We start from the raw sequence: 21,081 nt of genomic DNA on the forward strand, positions 1-21,081 counted from the left end.
TACTGTATTGAAGGCAACCAATAATATTAAAAAATACTAATAACATTAGCTGTCCATTCAAGCAGACACCCAGCAAACTCATTATCCAGAAAAACCTGTCTGCCAATGGGGCTGTAGTGAAAAGTGAGTTCCCACATCAACAGTTACGTCCAATCAGATTTTAATGGGCCTCTCCTTTTTCGCTCTCAGCTCATTTCCTCCTTTCTCTCAGAGCTGTCACTCACTAGGTCAGCAGAGGGAGATAGAAGGAGGGAGCATGCTGTGCCAGCTGTCTAGAGTTACATCTGCCCTTATGCTTTTTGGGTCTAATGGTAATAAACTTTCAGAAAGCTCAAAATGCCATGAATCACACAAAAGAACTTGCAGGAAAAAGAAAACACACACACATACATGAATGCAGGTTTCTCACACCTATACACTCACACAAATACAAATGTATACACACATGCAAGCATATACACACTTACTTTAACAGTTTGTGTGTGTGTGTGTGTGTGTGTGTGTGTGTGTGTGTGTGTGTGTGTGTGTGTGTGTGTGTGCGTGTGCGCGTTTGTGTGAAAGCACATGCAGGTCAAAGTGATGTCCCATCTCATATCTGTCAGCACCCAGAGTTTATTTACTCAGTTATATTATCATTTGTTGACCTAGTCACATGATCTGAGAGCGGGAGGTGCAGAACCCCCGGCACCCCGGAGAGCCCAGTCAGGACATGATGAGAGACACGGGCCTGTGACCTAACATACTTAGCCACACACACATACGCTCAAGCACTTGCACATTATGACCTCCTCTTTTCTCTTTCAAATTTCCATTTTTTCCCCCCTCACCCTTAAATCCTTTTCGTTTGACTTTTGTCACCCTCTACTGTCCTTTTCTAACCCCATTCCTTCTCTTCTCCCTCTCATTTAGAGTGGTTGTCCACTGAGGGTCTTTCTTTACCCTGCCGGGTTCTTTTTCTTGTTAACACTGAAACAGATGCTCTGTCGGCCAACACCAACAAATGACGATACTTTTATATATCCTGAGTTTCAGCTGCTGAATGTTAAAAACATTTTGACATTGAGGTAAGTGTACATAAATCTCAAACAGTGTGTATAACCGACTTAAGTGTACAGGAGCTTCCTCTCAATAATCCCAATGTATAAGGCTTCTCCTAAATCGCTAGGAGAACTGACTGAACACCTCACAAGAGCTGAGCCAATTAGACAATTAATCAATTCATTAGTCAACAAAAATGACTCATCAACAATTTTCATATGTTATTAATTGTGAGTCTTTATGAAACAACAAAGCCAAAATTCTGTTTCCAGCTTCCAAAATCTCATATTTTTTACATTTCTAAAATATGAGGAAAAAACTAATCCCAGTTGATGTCTTCAAACTGCTCGCATGGACAAGCAAACTCTCTATTTTTTTACTATTATTTGACCTTTTACAAACTAAATGAATAACCAATAAATTACAATCATCAGCTGCAGTTCTGATGTCACTCAGCCTCACAACATATTAACTCCTCTCTCTCGTCATTGCCCTTTGCATCTCTATCAGGACAACAGGAATTATTCCAATTTAACACTATAACCAACTAATTACTCCAGTGAAGAAAGAATTCATGTTCCCACCCTTCCCTGGGAGGGTGAAATTAAAAAAAAAAAAAAAGATTAAGATGAAAATTAAGATGTTTTATTTAATGTATCACCCGGTTGCTGTGACTTGTGTCTCCGCATTACTCACTATTGGATGATTCAATATCACCATTTATCAGTCAAACACAGACTGTTAACAAGTGTGTGCATATGGCAATAAGATAGACCTCCCTACCTCTCCTGACAGTCTTTTACTTAGCTATGTTCTATGGCAAAGCTGGTAGCAAAATAACTCAAGCACTAGAACTAAGTTAAACAAAGTGAACATGTGGCGCCCCAGTAGCTCACCTGGTAGAACACGTACCATTAAGGTTGAGTCCTTACTACAGCCGCCTGCTGCATGTCATCCCCATGTAATCATCAGGATATTAATGACATTAATTCAATTTGTGCACTCAAAATAAAAAATTTGTGATTGAATTATTTATGAGAAATGAAATACTAAACTTTTAAGCATAGGCCTATTATGACACCACCCCATTAACACCCAGATGACACCAAAGTGCTCTCATTAATTTGTACATCGTCTGTTGTGAGCTTAATTGTTCAAGCAAAACAAACATCTGTGCTTCATTGTTACTCAAGCTATCATAATTTATCTATCTGACTTGTAATGCTCATAACTTGAGAATTAATGACACAAAAATGTTTTGTTTTGCTTGCACAAAAAAGAAATGAGTCACCACTTTGGAATCATTTACACATTAATGAGGTGATGAGGCCTATGTTTAAAAATGTAAAGTTTAATTTTTCAAAAACAGTGCAAGCAGAAGTGTTTATGTTGCAAGCAAAAACGATGCACAAACAAATAATTATGGTTTGATTTAATCCTGATCCTGTGTGGTGCCAACTTCAAAGAGGTACAAGCTTAGACTAAACTGCTGAAACCTTATCCTGTGTCCAACGCTTATTTTGTTAGTCAAATTATATTTGAAATTTCACATGAATCCAAAAGATTGACTCAAGTTTATATTTCTATTATCTATTTCTATTTATGTGCAAGTACTTTTCTGTGTCGAGGCATTTCAATCTTTCTAAATTTATTACTACATCTGTCTAGGCCTCCGGAGCCCTTCTAGTGTCAAAGGCGCTCTGTAAATTAATACACATATAACAGGACAAACGCGAATAACCCTATTTATGCATAAATACAGGTCCGATGTTGTTTTGTCCCTGGACCCACATACAAATCATTGCTGCTGAATAATTTCCATCCTCTCATAGTCTTTTCTTCCATAATCTCCCGTATATGGAGAACAACACTGCATTAATAGCTGATGTAAACAGTATGCACACTGACCTAATGCTTGTCTTGTCTTTCTCACACAATGACACACACACACACACACAGACACACACACACACTTGCAAAGTACAAAATCAACATTGAGCTGACTGTTGTTTCATCTGCACACACATTGGAAGACATATGGACAAGGAGCAGAAAGCACACAAGCAAAAACAATGTCCAAACATACGTCATGCCTGAACTTCCATTAATTGAATTTGCTGTCAGCCTTAACATCATCTGTTGACACAGGCCTTAGCCAAGTTTATCTACTTCCCTGCTTGACTCTCTTCACTCAACCTGTTTAACTTTTTCTCATCTGTCCGCTCACATATTCTATCCCTCACCCACATACACTCGCACTGATGCCTGAGTCCAGTTTCTGTTCTCTTTGTTTTTCCCGAAATATAAAAGTCAAATCTAAACTGCAAAAGTCAGAGGTAAAATAACTGAATTAACAGTCAGAACCATAGAATATTTGTAAAGATGGACGTAGACATGTTTATTTCTGCTGTAAAGTTGGACATTTAACATGGGAGTCAGTGGAGATTGACTCGCTTTGGGAGCCAGCCTCAAGTGGCCATTCAAGGAACTGCAGTTTTTGAAATTTCCATGTTGGCATTATTTTTCAGACCCATTTGCAGTGCAATGTTTTAACCTATAGTTTTAGTTTTTGCTCAGAAATATTGTTGTTGCAATGTTTTCAATCTCTTATGTTATCCTTCCTTAAACTTATTTCTTTTGTGAATGCTGGTTGTATGTTAGTTATAGTTAGGCTGTCATTTTGTTCAGGACTCTCTTCCTAGTTGAATAAATGAGAGAATAAAAAAAATAAATAAATACACATGCCGCATCTCACTCCAGCAGACAGTGCTGTAACAATACACGTGTACAATAATGGCTTATTGCTAATGTGCTTTTACACCAACATCCACACACACGCACACACACACACACACACACACACACACACACACACACACACACACTTACTTGTCTGCTCAGCTCTTTGCTTCAGTCTAACTCACAGCAGATGTTCCACTGCCCAGGGACAAGAAGATCTAACCCACAATGAGCATCTCAACAGAAAAAAAAACTAAAACACAATTACCTGGTATGTTCCGATGCCTATGTGTTTTGGATCAATCTTCACAAGCTCAGCCAGTGGATCTTGGACACGTCTTCCAATGGACACTGTCGACAAACACGCACAAATGCGCGCACAAAAACACACACACACACACACACACACACACACAGAAGAAGAAAGCATGTGATACATGTCTCATGAGATTCTATGGTTTGTGTTTATTATGAACTTGCTATCAGAATCACAGTTATTGAATATGCAAATCCATATTATTTATAATTACTGAATATGCAAATGGTCTGCATATTACAGTGCTGGCCTGAGGGTAGGCCAAACCTAATTGTCATTCCTCCACCCCCAATAATAATAATTAAAGCTGGCTTTCAACTGTCTGCACCTGTCATTTAGTTTCCTGATAGATGCTGGAGACATGGACCTTTACAATGACTAATTTAACCACACCCATGCACTCTGGCACACACAGCCAATGTAGTGCACAAACAAACACACACGAGTCTGTATCGACCAAAATAAGGTTTGCTTTTACCGACGTAGTCTGTAAGGCTTCAGCCTGCTGCTGCACATGAAGCCAAATGTCTTTTCCATGAATATGCTGGCAAGGCCCAGTGACAAGGAGAAAAATTACAAACAACCTCACTCACATACACACCATAATACATGACATCACCCCTCAACACACACAGGCACACAGAGAGGGGGAGAACAACACAGCAAAACAACTGTTCTCAAATCCCTGTAAAAGACAAAGGACATGCCAGCTGTGGGTGTTAACACCATACATTTTTCTTTCTTTGTTTTTCTTGTTATTATTTTAAAAGCTGGAATAAATGCTGTCCTGAAACTTCAGTCATATATTTGAGAAAATAAATAAAGAGTTATCCATCTATTTCTTTTAAGAGGTATCTAATGAGTTTAATGATTTGAGTTGAGACTGACCAAAATGTTACCCACTTTAAATTTAGGCTTCTAAAATACACTCTATGATGAATGAAAACTTATACAGTTTGTCCCTTCCTCAATTCTGCCTATGAAGTGGCTTGTCAATGTTTTGAACGTGTGCATTTTGTGTATGTTTGAATTTCAGTGGTCAGCAACGAAGTACGCTGCATGAGACATGTCAGACTTAGATCTTTGAGGCGGAACGAACAGACAAAGAGAAAGAGAGGGATGGGATGTAATAGAGAGAGTATGTCTGGAATCAATGGCTTTCCTCTCCTCTCTCTCCTCTGGCTGCGGTGGGAGGCTGCTGCCTGAGATAATATTTAGACAGGGATGGAGTTTCAACCCTGGCCTTGCTCAGTGCACCACCAAAACTCTCCAAACGTCTTTCCATCTATTCTGTCTCTGACTCCCTCGCTCTCTCTCCCTCCCGCTCTCTCACTGAGAGGAGCCGATTTGTAAATGGAGTCCAGCATAACTCTCCAACACTTATTGAAAGTTTATGAGCCAAATACAGCACTGCGAAACTGGGAAGCAATGAGGACAGAAACAATAGAGAAAGGCCCTGTTCAGACACAGACACATCTCTCAGGAGAACTGGAAGAATGTGTCGTGCAGCATTCTGCCGGCGCAGGGGGGACAGCTGTGATGTAGCTGCACTGCTTTTGTTGCTGAGCGTGAGGTGAAAAAAAGTAAGGTGAAAATAGTTTAACTTTTGAGGAGATACAGCATGACTGTCATACTGAAACTGGCAATCAGTGTGTGACAATGGCCTAGGAAAACTGATCTGTACTTTTGACTAATTTTCCATTGTAGTCACTCTAGACTAATCACCTGCTCAAAAAACTAAACAAAAAAAGCTAAACACAAAAAACAATCCTCTTGAAGAATGGTTGAAATATTGCCTATCACCACTAGGTGTCCCTAGATCTCCCAACAATAGACAGGACAGATGGAGGGTGCCTATAACTCACAGTTTCCTACATACTATGTTACATGGCCACTTGTATAGACAGAGGCAGAAACATGTATACCCCCCTAAAGGCAAAACAGACAGACAGAAACACTCTGTCACCACATCTGTAACCATAGTGTCCTAGCTGAGCACCCCGCTCTTTTTATACCCATCCAAAGTCAGACGCTGTACATTTCTCATGGCTTTCATTAGGGGTATAAATATGGCTTTCCATGGCTCTCAGTGCTGCTGACCACAGGAAACTAGTGAGGAATAATCCAGCCTCACTTGATTTACGGTTTTTATAGAGGAAGTCTGCTGGAAACATTTGTTCTCCAAAACTCAGCGTGATTTTTTTTATACTGCTATGTTTTCAGTGATGTAGTACGTGGAGTGAGTGAGGGAGAGGTGGCAAGTGAGAGAAAGAGGGGACGAGGCAAAGGAAAGCGGGAGAGACAAAAGGGAACCTAATAGCAATGCCAGAAATTCACTGATAATGTGACAATACTCTATATTGCTGGTAAAAGCTTGGAAATACAATTAAAACTAAGGAAAAAAATCTGTGAGCATATATTTTGACAGAAATGTAGATGCCAAGAATATCACATAGTTGTCTGGCCAAATATTTAATCGCCATCAGAAGACAAGCCAGCATGGTTGCTTAGCTAGAGTACCTGCACTCCTAAGGTTGGGGTCCAAGTCTGGCATCTCTTTGACTGCCTCAGGACTCACGCTGTAGATGGATGCTCCTGCCTCATTGGTTATACTGAGGAAAGAAAGGGAAGAAAAACAAGTCAAAGAGTGAAATATATAAAATGAGTGGGAGGAGGAGTTGATGGCCTTTATATAGAAACATGGAATGAGTGGCAAGCTGGCCAGTGGGGGAGAAGGTGAGGGAGAGAGGGGTGAAGGGAGACGGGGAAAAACATTGTGAGCAGTTATTACTGCTTGAAAGACATAATGGCAAAGCTATTATGGAAAATCACCACTGACTTGGACTTTAAATAATGCAGCTGACAAGTTCTCATTCAAGTCAACCTGACTGACCGTTTGTAGTCAAAGCTTGATTATCATTACTGACTTAATGGCCAAAATAGCATCATCACTAGTAGCCCTGCCTTAATGTTAACACCGCAATTACAATCTTTCAAATGCTCTTAGGAATTCTTATTCATTTGACAGCAGGTGTCAAGAACCACATGCATCTCAATTGCATGTACGAACTATTAGCTTAATATTAAACTATGACTGCTAAACATATTCAGAATAGGTCATTTAGTGAGTCGGATAATCGAGAGAGATTATTTGTATGGCCCCTGTTTCACATTGAAACGACTGACACTTTAATAACAGTCAATATGATGTGCTGTGCGTTTGATCTGCACTTGCAATTTATGTGGCACTACTGCCATCTAGAGGTCATTACAGTGTATTACTATTTGTCAGTATCTATAGAACATCGCTGTCATGTGTGGCATTGAGAATTTATTTTTTTGATAATATGACCACACAAGAGTGGTGTCAGTGTTGTGATTCCAACTGATACTCTATCCAATGCACAGCCTGCTAAACCTTCAGATCTCTTCAGTTCAAAAAAAGTTGATCTGCTTTTGCTCATTCTTGTGTATACCTGAAAACAAGATAGATCAAATATATACCAAACTGAATTTTTGTACATTGACTCACAATTTCTCACTCTTAGATATTTTCAAAACTTGAAGTCAACTTCAGAGTGGCTGCCAACACTGTGAGCTAATCAACTGTCTCTTGTTTACTGTCTTTAGTAAACTGTCCACTAAAATATTTGAGACAAAAAATTATGTGTTGTCTCTGGACACACGAGAAGCTATCACACACACACATCAATCACTGTCTCTGTGATCAATCACTGAACAAACAGCTTGAAACAGGGTACTTAAAAAAATAAGATTCAGCCACTTTAAAAGACACAGCCAGATTTCAGTGGAACATTCAGTTGAATAAAAAACTGAAATTTCTGTCCATGTTACCACGTTTTTCCAGTTTGAATCTAGTGGCAAACTCAATCAGCTTTGGCAATCTTCGGCGCAAAGACTGTGACACTGTGTTGTACTGAATCCAGGACGCCTTAAGGTGCTCTCAAAGATGAAAAACTTACAGTGAGGGAAAAAGAAAAGAAAACATTTTCAGGCACTCTTAGGCAGAGCAAGGAGATGGTATGTTTTAAAGCACCTTCATAATTACACTCAATGTCTAATGAAATTTCCTTACAAACGTATTTATTGCACAGCACTTTATTTAAAAAAAAACACCCTTATTCAAGTTCATATGCCAATTTCTGTGTCGATATTTTTCACATGTAAATCTTGACAATTAAAATGAACTGATTCTACATTGAAATTGGTTTTACATGACAACAAATGATACCGTTTGCCATGTTAATGTATTCAGTTTAACATAGGCTGCTTATCATCCATCACAACACAGACAGGATGGTGGTAAAACAAAGCCACTGATACCCGTGTTAATGCTGCCGACCTACAACTGAAGCTGTCGTATTGTTTAGTGCTTCTGCTCACTCGGGTGAATGGAAAGATATGGAGGCCTGGAGGGAGAGAGGGGGGCTTTTTCCTCAGGGTTAACCAATATGATGAAGGGGTCAGCACCTCCCCTATGTACAAAACTCAGAGTGAGGCCTTCTCTGATGTGTACACACACACACATATACACTATCCTAGAGGCCTGGACCTTGCCACAACAACCTTGCCAATTATAAGTATCTTGTTAATGAGGAGTGGCAGAGGCCTTCTGATGAGAATCACATTTAAATGAACTTGTCCTCCCGCCCTCTTTTTCTCTCTCTTTCTCATCCTCTGTATTCATCCCTTCCTCCGCCCCACTGTTCTTTTTGTCAGGTCCTTATCCATCGTGCTGACAGCTGACATATCGCCATGGTGACACTACTAACGAGCACTGGCACATGACCTTCAAAGAGGTCAAAGCAGAGCTGGTCATTAACCTGACACACTGCCTCACACATATACATGCACACACACACACACACACACACACACACAGACACACAAGCTAATTTATGCTAAGTAAGTAATACAGACGATAATTGAGTGAATATTACTCAAAAACATCCTCTATACTCAAATCACACGCTGCCTGTGCACAGATGGACAAGGTTTTCAATTAGGTCACATGGAGAGAAAAAAAACAGGGCTCACACCTCTAACCTCACTCTTTGGTCTCATTCAGAGAGAGTAGGACAATGGAGGTCAAGTAAAAGAGTGCCAGGGCCTCAGCTAGTATTGTTCAAGTAACAGAGACAGGAAGACAAAGAGAAAGAAAAGGAGATGGGGCCGACAAAAGTAAAAAAAAAAAAAAAAAAAAAAAGGTATCATTAAGAAGACACAGAATGATATAACACAGGAGAATAGGGAGAGAAAAGAAAGCAAGGCCACCAGCCCCTATCATGTCTAACTTAATTAAGGCTGCCGCTGGGGCAGCTGGGTAACAGCTCTGTCATGGATACAGCTCTGAGCTCTCATTGCCATAGTGTCCACAGCTGTCGCCATAGTCAGGGCATCGTCCTGGCAGCTAGCAGAAGGTTGTCAGCTCCCTAGCTCTCTGGCCTAAGTGGGTGGATGGCCGATGCTTGGACACACACACACACACACACACACATACTGAAACACAAAGTCGAGGTCGCCTCTTGGTGTAAAGCGGCGACTTGGTGGCCCTGTAGGGTTATCATATATTCACACTCTCTTTTGCTCTCTCAATTGTACACACACACAAACACAGGCCTGCCTTTAGCCCCGTCCCATCCTTGGGCAAAGTCACAAAAACTGGCTCCTCTATCTGTTCCCCTTCTGGTCGTCTTTGAGACACACCCTTGGGCTGACACACAAACACACACACATCATGACTGGCCCCCTGCTGTCCCTCAAGAAACCTAACATTGGAAGAGATGGATACACACTTTGATACCTCATTACAGCCTTCTGGCATACAGATCCCTAATCTAAATTAAAAACAGCTCATCATATCAGTCAGAGAAGAAGAGGGGCAATAATATCACCAGCTAAACTGATACAGAGGACAAAAAGTTGGAGGGAGGGGGGAGGAGAAAGGGGAAAGAGGTAAACAAAGTGAACAGGGACAGAAAATTACATTTTAAGGCTAAATGCTGAAATATACAAAGGCCTATATCTTAATATGTCAATGGCACTAAGTGTAAATAAACACATTGCATGTAACAATGCAATGCAAACATTTTTTATAAAGAACTGCAAGGCCTCCTAAAGGTAGACTTCAGTAAAAGTATGTATGTAAAAATGCATGTATGTGATTTCAAATTGGAACAGCACTGTAAAAAACCAGAAGAAAGTGTTGTATTTCAAAGAGAGTATGTGAATATGTGGCTGAAGATTGGTTATTTATTCATCCAACTAAAGCACATTCATTAAAAGTGCCTGATTGTAGTGCAATTTGATGTAAAAGCCCAAAGAATAATATATTGTTCTTCCATAAAGCCAATGACAGTTCAGTGGGAGAACATTATGTTTCCTTTATATCACATATTCCAAGTACAGGTGATGATCTTGCAATAAAGTTGCTGATATTCACATATGAGATGAAAGTAAACCATTGCAGGCACTGTTTCACAATAAAAAGTCCACACTATGTATTATTTATATACATCTATGCAATAATTTACCCTTCCCTAAAGTTATCTGGGAAAATGCACAGAAACTAGAACTCTTAACTAAGCCACATTTTCCCTTCACTGCATTAACAGGCAGTTGCTGGAGTTGTCATATGAAACAAAATATGCCATCGGATGAAAACTGTTATCTATAGGTAACCTGCAGTACCATAAAGTCATCAAGGGGTCAGTAAAAATTGACTACTAGCCTAGATGGGTTTCAAGTCGGACACTCGAGAACTGAGGAATACACACACAACTATATTATGTCATATTCTATTGGCGTAATCTGTCGCTTTATTTGTCCTCAACTCAGACTGGACTGTAAATAATTGGATTGCCTCATGTTATTGCCTTAGAAGGAGTTGTGATGTCACATATTACCAGCCCAAAATGCATTCATATTAACACACACACACACAAACACACACATTTCTCCGTCCCGGCTGCTCAAACAGCTTGGGTCCATTGTTCAGTCAGCTGCAAAGCTTGACCTCAGGGAGACAAATTGAGGGACGCACCATCTCTCTCTCACACACACACACACACACACACACACACACACACACACACACACACACACACACACACACACACACACACGTCGGGTCTGAAGACGATGACATTTTTCACAGAGAAAAGCGTCCAAATGGCAGGTGTCAGGGGCCGTCAGTCTCTAGCGAGGCGCTAGAAGGCAGGCAGGCACACACACACACACAAACTCCAACTGCCAGTGTGAGGCACGTCTGAAAAGAGCAAAGCCTCACAGACACTCATGTCAATCTGGTAGCAGGAAAGGCCTGCACTTGTGTCACGCACAAACGCATACACACCACCATGCACACCCCAAATCACAAATACACACACGGCATGTCACACAGACTCATGTTTGTCACACGCAGGACCATCGCAGGGAACAGAGGGAACCCTAGGGGAGGGTGGCATGGTGGACGGGTGGAAGGAAGGGGAAGGAGGGGAAGAAGATGGGACAGAGGCTGACCACCAGCCTGGTGGTCCATGCCCACCGGCATGGTGGGAGGGGAGAGGTAGGTGAGGGTGATATGGACAAGGCTGGCAGATATTCACAGCCCACCACCTGTGCCAGAGGTCCCAATGCCACTCCCCTACAGATGATGAGCCACACAAACAAACATAAATATACCTTATTCAAGAAACACTGCTTAGCTGTGGTACAATCTTCTGTAAAACAAAGACGTAATACATCAGATTGAGGATTTAAAGACAGAAGGTGTAACATGCTGTGCAGACCGTTACGCCCCTTTGAGGCAAATTTGTGATATTGGGCTGTATAAATTAAATTCTACTAAATTACAATTCTGTGCAAACTCATCTTGAGAGATGTGCACTCTCCCATCTATCGCTCTTTCTTCACATCTCATCATTAAGGTTTCAGCCTTCACAGTAATGTGGTTCCTCTGTGATAAAGACACTGAGGATCTGATTAAAGGATAGCTGAGTACACCCACTCTTCCCTCTACAATTCGAACCACCCATACAGCACTCTCTCCATCTGTTTATGAATACATTGTTAGTTTAGAAGTAAGAAGAGCATTTGAATGAATACAAATAAATACATATCTAAAAAAATGTTTCTATGGTTGCACACAGGACCTCTGTGACCTATATGTCTTCAAATGAAAAGGATTAAGAAAACTAATAAAAATTTTATATTTTGAAAGATTTGTATTTAGACTATTGTCTGGTATTACAATTTCCCTTCATAGTATTGTATTATATTGATAAATGTTAAACACTTCCACCATTTTTCTGGCTTCCTCTAGCCATCCTGCATTAAGTCAAAGTTATAACCTTTCCATGTACCCATGGGTACAGGTTTCTCTTTTGAAGGGAAGGTACACCGACGATGAGGCCTTTCCATGCCTCTAAATCCATCTGTCCCTCTGTACTTCCCTCTATCCAACTTTCAGACCTTCGGTGAGGCCTGAGCGCCTGGATCTCATTCAGTCATCGCTGGTCCTGCCACTGTATGTTCATCACTCACTAAGCCTGGCCCTGGGAGCATGCCTGGACACAGGACATGACAGGGGATACACACAGCCGCAACCACACACAGTCATAAATACAGTCTACACCACTGTCCTCCAGGTCTATCAACTGGCCAGTAATAATGATCTCATCCCAACAGGAGTGCGCTAGAGGGCAAGACGGTCAAGGACTTATTGTGAGCATGTCTGTGTCAGAAGAGGCGTGCACTGTTAGCTATTTGAGTAGGTTTCCTGCTGCAACTACTTGTACTGCCCTCGGACAACTCCAAGTATGAACCAGTCAAGGAGAGAATGATGACTTCTCCTAGAAAGAGAGATGGCCTACTACTTTTGTCAGCTACAGAGTACAACATCAGGCAATGACATAGCCACGTGCAGGAAACAAACTGACAAATAAACTGACAGCACAGCAGGGTTCACTGTGGCAAAAATCATCATATATGTAAAACAGACTTTCATGGAGTTAATTTGAAAATAAATGTATTTCCTATCAATACATTGTAATTAATCAAGCTATTCAAAGCAAATGGCATTGCTGGTGAGACATGGAGGCCCTGAAGGATGTGTTTGTGTGCTCATGAAAAAGAATAACAGGGTCGGTCATCTCATTGCCTTCAGGAGTGACTGAGCAAGTGGTCAGGAAATTGGATGTCATTTTTGCTCGCCTTTAGCTGTGTGGTCGCTGGGCGTGTGTGTGTGTGTGTGTGTGTGTATCATCATCATTGCCCAAAGACCTCCCTAACCTTACCCCACATATTCTTGCCCTCTGATATCATTAAGATTAGCTTGATTTGAGTGTCAACTTGTCATTCTTCATGCACACAGTCTCAGACTCATACTAAGAAAATCTAAAATGCATTAACAATCACAACACTGTAAAAGCAAATACAGTTTAAGTCTAATGGAATAACCTAAAGCCACAGCTGCACAGGGTTAGGAAGAAAAAAAACTTAAAGTCAAGTCTTTTCTGCCTGTAACCCGTTTCTCAGAAAACAGTTAAAGGTATTTATTTTGCTCAAGAGGTTAGGTGCTTTTTTAAAATCTTTCTTAATCACTCATGTTGAAACTAGAAAAATGTTTTTTTTCTCCTGCACTTCAACAGATGGATATGCAAACAGGTTTGTTTGCTTACTTAAGTAAAGTCATTGAGCTGATGACAGGTTGATCTCTGTGTGCTGCCACAATTTGTAAAATCTTCCAAAAAATACATGAGTCACATCTTGAGAGTCAATAGATCATAACTCTGTGTGTGTGTGTGTGTGTGTGTGTGTGTGTGTGTGTGTTTTCCCTTCCAATCAGCTCCACTCTCAAAAGTCCAGAAACACTAGCTGATGAGGGTGACACAGACCGGTGTGCGTCACCAAGACACCAACACACACATGCGCGCGCACACACACACACAAGACATCTGTCTGGCCGGTGCTGAGCACTCTTACAAGCTTTGACAAAGCCTGCATGCTCTACCAGTCAGTGCTAAAGCGCAATGACAGACAAGGTCATGCTGCACTGGCCTGTCAGGAGCCAGAAAGGAACACACACATGGACGAACACACACACACACGGACGAACACACACACACACAAACACGGACGAACACACACACACACACACACACACACACACACACACACACACACACACACACACACACACAGGGCAGTGTGCTCGCCATAAACAGGTGTTAATGACAATAACCAGGCCATCAAACAGACACATATTTGCACATACCTCACATCCATATGCATAGATATATATATATGTTTGAAGCCACCTACAAGCAAGTCAGAGATTTTTTTTAAACCAATATGTCACAAACTGACATCCAGCAGGAGGTCTTTAAATTATTGGGACACAGCTGTATGGCAGATAACCTAATGTGCATTCAGTGGGGGCCATCACAGGCACAGACAAACCTTGTCAGCTAAATAATACCTCATGCTGTACAATGTCCTGCAGGATGCAGGTCATTCATAGAGGCATTGTTCAGGCTTAATCATGTAAGGTTACTTTGTAATCAGGGGGATGAGGAGTTGATTCTGGTGATTTTTTTTCCCTCACTCAGCAAAGACAACAGTAAAGGTTACATGGACTATTGCATGTGATGCAGTTTAAAAGCTGACAGAATTTATGTTGTGATCACACTCAGTGTGTCCTTACTGTATATTGTACTGTATATGCAGTAAACTGTAAAATGTTCTGATTGCATTAGTTTCTATGACAGTATTCTTGAGTGACCTTGTTTTTTGTACTTTTTCTGTAACTTTTTTTCTAAATCAACAATTATTAAATTTGTGGGAAAATCATGAGTGAACATGGACTTATGATGTAATGATCAATATTAGCATCCAAGACAAGCACCCACATGCTTGTATATCCACAGTGATTGTGGTAACTGGGATACTGCTGCTGCCAAAATATTCATGAGGTCATTCGCTTGTTATTATAGACTCTAAGCATGAGATAAAACTTACAGTGACCAGATAAGCATGCTGACCCCAGAAATATGCTATGCCATTTCATTATCAATAGAATGTGGTCAAATAAAATTTAATTTTAATTCTACTGTTATACCACTCACACTACATTCTATAATATCAAAACTTTCTGGGCTCCAAAAATATTTGGTGATGCATCCATTTAAGTCTCAGTAAAAGGGTCATAGGTCAGAGTGTGTCAGTCATTACATTTAATCAAGTTAATGAACGGTTATAGGGTGCTAAAGCAAGTAATTACCCTGGAAACAGTAGTTAATAATCATAACACACGATCTATTTACTGGCTTTTTCTGAAGCTCTCACCAAAATCCCATAGTGTTTATCAACAGATGAATGGATGATGACTGTGAGATGCAGTTAAAAGCTTCAGATAAAGTTTGTAGTGTAAAGGGACTTTGTTTTAGAATGTTTTCGAAAATGAATCATTAGTAATTATAATCATTGAATAATCGCTTAATTCCAAATATCTGCCTGCTCAAGCTTCTCTAACTACTAAAGACAAGCACACATCGTGGGCCCTGAGAATTTATTATGGAGTTAACAATCTATCAGAAAATTACTACAGAATAAAATATGACACATTAATTGTGATCCTACTGGAATTACTTATTTCATACCTAACAATGTCACCTTCCTTTTACCAAAAAAATTAATAATTAACCCCACTAATCTGATCACTGCCTGCAACATGCATCTAAATTTACATAAATGATTTGGCTGGACATTTAACTGACTGGCCTTTTATACACATTCACACCTATTTCTCCATCTACATGACATACTTACACTACGACATACGCACAAAGATACACAACTGTGTGCCCTTGCTTGGTGGTCTTTAGAAAAGGCCAGACTCCTCACAAATTATGGAAGAGGTGACTCAGTGAGTGTGATGAGTCTACTCAAACAGGACTAAGGCACTGAAAAATGCATACTCTCTCTCTCACACACACACACACACACACACACAGACAAAATACAAGTAAGGATGTCCCGCAGGCTGCCATTTCTGGCTGTCATTCCAGCTGAGCACTGAGGCAGAAGGACAGAGAGAGAGACAGGCGGGTGGAGAAGAAAGGGTGGAGAAGGGTGGGGGTGGTGACACAATGAAGGCTCACAGGGAGACAGGAAGCAGACGGTGCAAATGAGGCTGAGGTCTTTTAATGAACTACTGCACTGTCAAGGTGAAGAGGAGAGGAGCAGAGCAGGGAGGAGACCTATGCATGCACATGCACTTGTACAGGTGCACACACAAACACGGAGTCATAAAAAACAACAGTCATATAATACATCTAACAGTACTTCATCCAAAATTTCAGAAACCTTTCAACGCTGTTAACGTCACATTTTTACTGACTGATCCCACCTAACAAGGTAATGATGTTAAAAATCCAAAACTGCTCTTTCGTCTGGTAAAATAACACAATGAAGATGAAATATAAGCTCTCTCACTCCCTTTAACACACACACACACACACACACACACACACACACACACACACACACACACACACACACACACACACACAATTGTTGTGGATTTTTGCTTTTGAGCCAGAACACATCTTTCCAAGTGCACAGCTGTTTTTAGTAGCCGAGTATGACAAAGAAAGGGCAGAAAAAACACGGGAAGCCAAAGAAACACAGATGGTAAGGTAGAGATGGAAAGTGGAATCAGTGACTTTGTAAATGCACTGAAACAGACGAGACAGTATAGGCTCTGGAAAAGTTCATCTGTGTAGTAAGAGTAGAGTATAGTAGAGTGAACCAGCTTCCTATGCATAGGTGCCTGAAACACTTTCTACACCTGTCAACCAAAAACTGTTTGAAGCAACTTGGGTATAAGGTCAACGAACAAATGCTTATACATATAGAAACGCACAAAGTGTACCAGAAACTGGGTCAATTAATTATGCTGGGGACATTCACAGCAAGCACTTAGACCCCTTGCTGTTCCTGATGCTACATAGCTATTCTCCGTCATTGCCATCATCCTTGTTGCTGTGGTAATGAGGTTTCCCTAATGGCAGCTCAGGGTCAGCCGTGGGTCAGTCAGCAGGGGAGTAAGACCCTCATAGTTAGTTACAACCGTCACTCCTCGAGGCCAGTCATGTTCCCCTGCCCTCATATCATCATACGTCAAGGGATTTTTGGTCAAGCATTCACACAGATATCTTTAAAGAGTGTTAAATAAAGAAAATAAACACACATTACTGTTTTGGCCACAGAGCAGACATTCGCCAATCTAAATACATCCTTAAACAAGGCACAGAATCGTTCCTACCTCCAATGCTGGTGGTGTATAGTTGACACAATGTCTGACAACCATGTGGAGGGATGAAGAGAAAGAAAATGTCTCTGTATGGATTAATTGTTCATCCATGATCAATTAATCAATGTAAGAAATTTGAGCAATCAAGAATATATTAACAAACAAGCGGGGTGTAGTGTGTGTTCAGGTAGAATAACTGCATCATACATAAATGCAATTCCCATTGAATTGAAACATAAAATTGACCAGCACCTTGAGTAACAGCACATACAACATAATTTAGTTTGAACATCAATATTACTAATAATATAATAATATAATACTAGTCATTAAAGTCATTAAGTTTCAAGATTTGTTGAAACATCCAAAATCACTGTAAAATTACATTAAAGGGATTTTTAAGGGCTAAATTAATTAAATATTAACAGGTTGTTTTGATTAGTTCAATGGTCTTACAGTGGAGCTGAAAATTAATTTGTGTGGAGCAATTTGAGGCTAACTCCACCCAGGCATCACATATATCCCATGGTGTGTGTACTACTGATGTGCAAAGTGGGCCCATACCCCTGAGTCTTATATTTCAAAGACATATGTGGGGGACCCCATTTTAGAGGGAAGAGTGGAAGTAGACTTGCATTTGGACTTTCAGTGCATTTCAAAAGCACTTTTAATTGATTGCACTTATAAACACTTATAAAGGAAATGTATGAAGAGGACAGACAATGGAAACAGACAGTGGCGAGGCAGGAGGGAGCAAACAGGGAAGGAGAGTGCAGACAGAAATATGGAGAATGAGACAGAAGATGGAGAAAGGAGGAGAGCAGAATAAAAGCATTTTAATACAGACACACACAGATTCAGCTTTAATATCTACTGTTCTGAGCCTACGTCAGCCACAGTCCAAAGAAACCAAAGTGAGACATAGGACCAGACGCCTGCAGAGCGATATCATCTGGATAACAACAACCATATTTCTGTGGCTAATGTCGAAATAACACCTCTCTGCTCTTCCAAAGTTCATGCACTTGCAAATGCCTTTATTCCACAAACCCTACTAAGGCAAAGGCAGACCATTTATACATGTGTTACGTGCTGCAAAAATATAGTTAATCATATCAGGTGATAAAGGACATTCAGCCAGGACCACATCAAACAGAAGTCCAACATTCTTACGTGTTGTGAAAAGCATGAATGCCAATAACTGCAGCAAAAGAATGAACAAGAGAGACATTATATCAAGATGTGAAATTTTGCTGCTTTGGAGGTGCTCAGAACTGCTCAAAAGAAAAAATGTCTTTCATGAAAATAATCAAGTGGACGTTAACTTAATAAACCCTTCTCTTTGACTGTTTCTGTTCTCGCAAATAGACAGAAAATGGAACTTTAGAGAAAAAACATGGGCTATTAAACCAAAAGGTATGACCTCTGAAGTCTGCATGTGTGCATGAACTCAAAGATACTAAGAAACCTTTTTCTCACACACACACACACACACACACACACACACACACACACACACACACACACACACACACACACACGCAAGCAAAGCTCAGAATCATTCTAGGCTGTGGTCCCAACGCTAACCTCAAGTCAACAAACACACATGGAACTTAGCAGAGAGAGAAAGAGACGGAGCGGGGAGAGGCCAGTGGTTATTATACTTGGATCAAGGTTCTGTGCCGTTGTATTCTGAAGTGTGGACTGGCCTCTTCACAGACACAACGTGCACCGCAAAACGTCTCTTTAATTGGACCGAAGTGAAACGAAGTCCAGATGGCTTTAATAGACAATATTCGCTTGAGGGACACATTCCAATTTGTCTTTTTCTCCATCTGTGTCCTGCTCTCTAACTCCCACACTTTTTCCTCCTCTGTTCTCTACCCTTTCACATTCCTCACCCCCTTTGTTCACCCACTCTTTCCTTTCCACACACTCAACTTACTGCATTTTTATACTAAGACATAATTTCTTAGTTATGATCATCATCATCATCATCATCATCATCATCATCATCATCATCATCATCATCATTCCTGATCTAACTGACACCCACCTTTTGTCCCACTGTCTCCCTAATCATTACATAGCTCTCACCCAATCTTTGAATATGGCAGATACCCTCTTTTCTCAATTCAGGGTCATGGGTAACTGGGCCCTGTTCTAGCATGCACTGGGTGAAAGAGCTTACCAGTAGGACACGTCCAGGGGTTGAAAAAAGCGTCTGGAGATGAGGTCAGCAAAGAAGGACTCAGTCTCACGACACGCTGTCCCGTTGCCGATGACAACCCTGGTACAGCTAGTATGGACACGGGTAGGGGAGAAAGAAATGATTAAGAAAGCAACGACAAAGGTTTAAAAATGGCATTAGTTTCACAATTTACTTTCCCTGTTTATAATAGTATGTTCAGTGAACTGTTCAGTGAAACAGACCATAGCAGCAGTACCTGTATTTGATCATAAGGTGGCGCAGTTTGTCTGCTTCTTTTTGCTGGCCTGAAATATGCAGGTACACTACATCAGTATGGAGAATCTGACCTGAGAGCAGAGAGATGAAGACAAAGAGAGGGAGAGTGAGAGAAAATAAAATACAATGTTGCTGACAAAGTATTATGATGACAAGAGGGGGCTCAAGAGAGTAAATGATATACTATTAGCTAATATCTCTCTACTGTATGCTGTCTGTTGAGTAATGTTCTCAATAAATTCAATAATTTATGAAATCCACATCTGCACTTGCTAAGCCTCCACAGGAAGTCCAGCCCCTACCAGTTCCCAGTTCGCTCAGAGGAGGAGTGCAGATCTGAATGAACAGTTCCGACAGGAAGTCCTGCTCAGCCTGACACGCAATATACGTATGCCGGTGTCTGTCTGTTGTAAGTCTGTCAGCGGGACTTGTGGCCACACAATCAGTCACCCAGAGGGTGGGACCTACCCTTGCACAGTGTGATGCCACACCCACTGCGAGACATGCTGAGACCTACAGTACAGTACAATAGACACACAAAAAATACACATGCACACACATACTCCACCCACCAGGGTTATGCCAACTGGCATCTAGTCTCTGACATGCACATGGACACTGACTTTGGTGCCTGGTTACATGGCATCCTCTCAGACAAAATATTTGGCTTCATTACTGCTTAATCAAATGATCTATGTAACAATGAAGAGACTCTTCACCATTTCTCAACTAGGTCTGAATCATAATGAGATAAGAGAGAGATGGACAGAAAGATAAGACAGAGAGGACAATACAGCCCATTAGCCATCAAATGAGTACAGGGCCATTATAGTTTGCATAGCATGTTAGAGTATATAATCCCTGAATATGTCACAACAAAATACTGTTGGTGAAATACAATAGTTCAGCTCTTAATATCGGAGCAACTAGTGTATGAACAGAAGTTAACGCTAATTTAGAGAACATCTATGACAATATAACAATCCATGTTCCAATGTATCAGTGAGACCCTACAAACCAATACTATTAGTCAAGATGTTCTAAGTATGTATGCAGAAATAGAGCTTTAATTCCAGTTAGTGTAACATATTTGAAGCCTAAGAGCTGTACTTTTTATTACTCCTTTTAGATGAACACAAGCACAGAATAAACCCGTGTTTGTGGTCAACCTCAGTGGGTCAACAT

At 40.7% G+C, this 21,081-nt stretch overlaps 1 protein-coding gene across 1 annotated transcript in view; it reads right to left on the reverse strand.

The window, feature by feature from the left end:
* Positions 1 to 21,081, reverse strand: part of srbd1 (S1 RNA binding domain 1) — a 50,155-nt gene that overhangs the window by 17,273 nt on the left and 11,801 nt on the right. Inside the window, exons 13-16 of the mRNA XM_023394386.2 lie at positions 19,877 to 19,967; positions 19,621 to 19,728; positions 6,614 to 6,705; positions 4,046 to 4,128 (exon numbers count right to left, since the gene is read on the reverse strand). Of these exons, the coding sequence (XP_023250154.1) occupies positions 4,046 to 4,128; positions 6,614 to 6,705; positions 19,621 to 19,728; positions 19,877 to 19,967 (374 nt within the window). The remainder of the gene's footprint in view (positions 1 to 4,045; positions 4,129 to 6,613; positions 6,706 to 19,620; positions 19,729 to 19,876; positions 19,968 to 21,081) is intronic.

Source organism: Seriola lalandi, unplaced genomic scaffold, assembly GCF_002814215.2.
Source record: "Seriola lalandi dorsalis isolate HSWRI2012SDOR001 ecotype SW California unplaced genomic scaffold, Sedor1 jcf7180002054948, whole genome shotgun sequence".
Taxonomy (NCBI): Eukaryota; Metazoa; Chordata; class Actinopteri; order Carangiformes; family Carangidae; genus Seriola; species Seriola lalandi.